Raw genomic sequence first — 1,567 nt, 5'->3', positions numbered from 1 at the left:
AGATAAGATGAAATGAATGAAATCCCAATGTCAAACCGTAATGTTTATTATCAAACATTGAAGATAAAGAAACAAAACAATGTTGCTGAATTCATCGCGAGTGTCTCAGAACAGAGGAAGAGTGTTCTGAAGTCGGAAGCATTCTTGTTTACAAAATTGTTTGCAGGAAAGTGTCAAACAAACTTCTCAATATGAGAAATGATATACAGTATCACATTTCAGTCACTCCTATGAAAGTGCGGCAGCTTCACAACAGTCAGTGTGGAACGACGAAGACATAAGGATGACTAAACATGCAGAATGGCGACTGGCTGTGTTGGAGACTCCCTTCACGGTATGGCGATGGATACGAAGAAGTCGGTCGGCTGCTTCGGGAGAGAAAGTCTACAGACATCAAGGGATTGGTGGCGCCCTGCCGCTTTCGATGAGATGTCGTCTGCGGCAAATTGATGACGTCATGTTCCTCGCTGATGCGGAAAGTCGACCAGGAATCCGGTAATCGGCTGCTACGAGACAGGAAATCGACTGACATCGGTGAATCGTTGATGGCGGACTTCTTGGGTGGCGTGGCGTTCTCCTGGTCGATGACGTCGCATTCCGTTGATCGCTTACGCTTTCTTGTGGATGAAGACTCTGTTCCCTTGATGTCGGTTGACCTGTTGATTTGGTTGTAGCTGATGTCTGATCGAGCAGAGAGGGAGTTGAGTGAAGCTCGACGAAGGCGTGTACGACGATTCTGGAACCAGACCTGAAGTTAAACAAATCACAGATCTGACGTTAGCATTTTGCTTCATGCACAAACATTTTTTAAACATAAAACGTAACATGCTACTGCCAGAAAGAAGTCACCAAATGTCGAGGAAAACATAAAGGACGTGCTTCTTAACCTCGGCCATTTATATTCTCGCTTTGCTAGAAATGTTTGAGTCCCAAATTTTCATCTATCTCAGGTATTGCATTGTAATAACAGCCGATGAGAATATAGATGTAATTTGAAACCATTAATTTACATTCAGTAATATCAAAACAGTATTACAAGAGAAAATCAACTTTACTTCATCATTTATACATCTTTGCTTTACATACTTGTATTCTGTCTTCATCGAGGCCGAGTGCGGCAGCCAGTTTCTCTCTGGAAACGATGTCGGGATATCGGTCGATGTCGAATTCAGCCTTCAGCCTCTCGAGCTGCCATTGGGTGAACACGGTCGGACGTCGACGACGAAGACCCTTGGTAGGAACGGACGTCGAGACTTGAGGGAGAAGGGAGAGCAGTGAATCAGCCATACCGGATTGGGATTAGGTTTGTAAAAATAATCGGTTTGTGGAAAAACGTGAAAGAAACGACTTAACTTCGAGACAGTCTGAACGAATGTAGTGACTGTATTAAAGTAGCGTGTGACACCAGCTTGTGATTCACTTGGGAAAAGATAAGTAAGAATTAGCAAAGCCGCGAATAATCACTCTTACACACGACTGACAATTAAACAAAGACACGTTGATGATTGGTCCGGTAAACCGGCCAATCGCTGATCTTAACAGGAGTGCGGATCTTCCGGATACCTGT

General features: G+C 43.9%; 1 protein-coding gene across 1 annotated transcript; it reads right to left on the bottom strand.

Annotated features, from left to right (window-relative positions):
- Positions 1–256: 256 nt before the first annotated feature.
- LOC139717863 (uncharacterized) lies at positions 257–1,287 on the bottom strand. Its single transcript, XM_071629352.1, has 2 exons — positions 1,087–1,287; positions 257–748 (listed from the first exon to the last, which is right to left on the bottom strand). The coding sequence occupies exons 1-2, from the start codon at positions 1,285–1,287 to the stop codon at positions 257–259; spliced, it is 693 nt and encodes a 230-aa protein (XP_071485453.1).
- Positions 1,288–1,567: the final 280 nt, after the last annotated feature.

Source organism: Diadema antillarum, unplaced genomic scaffold (genome assembly GCF_040938485.1).
Source record: "Diadema antillarum isolate AM-2024a unplaced genomic scaffold, OU_Dant_1.0 scf00000084, whole genome shotgun sequence".
Taxonomy (NCBI): Eukaryota; Metazoa; Echinodermata; class Echinoidea; order Diadematoida; family Diadematidae; genus Diadema; species Diadema antillarum.
The sequence above is the reverse complement of the archived record's forward strand: the minus strand, read 5'-3'. Positions and strand labels throughout refer to the sequence as shown.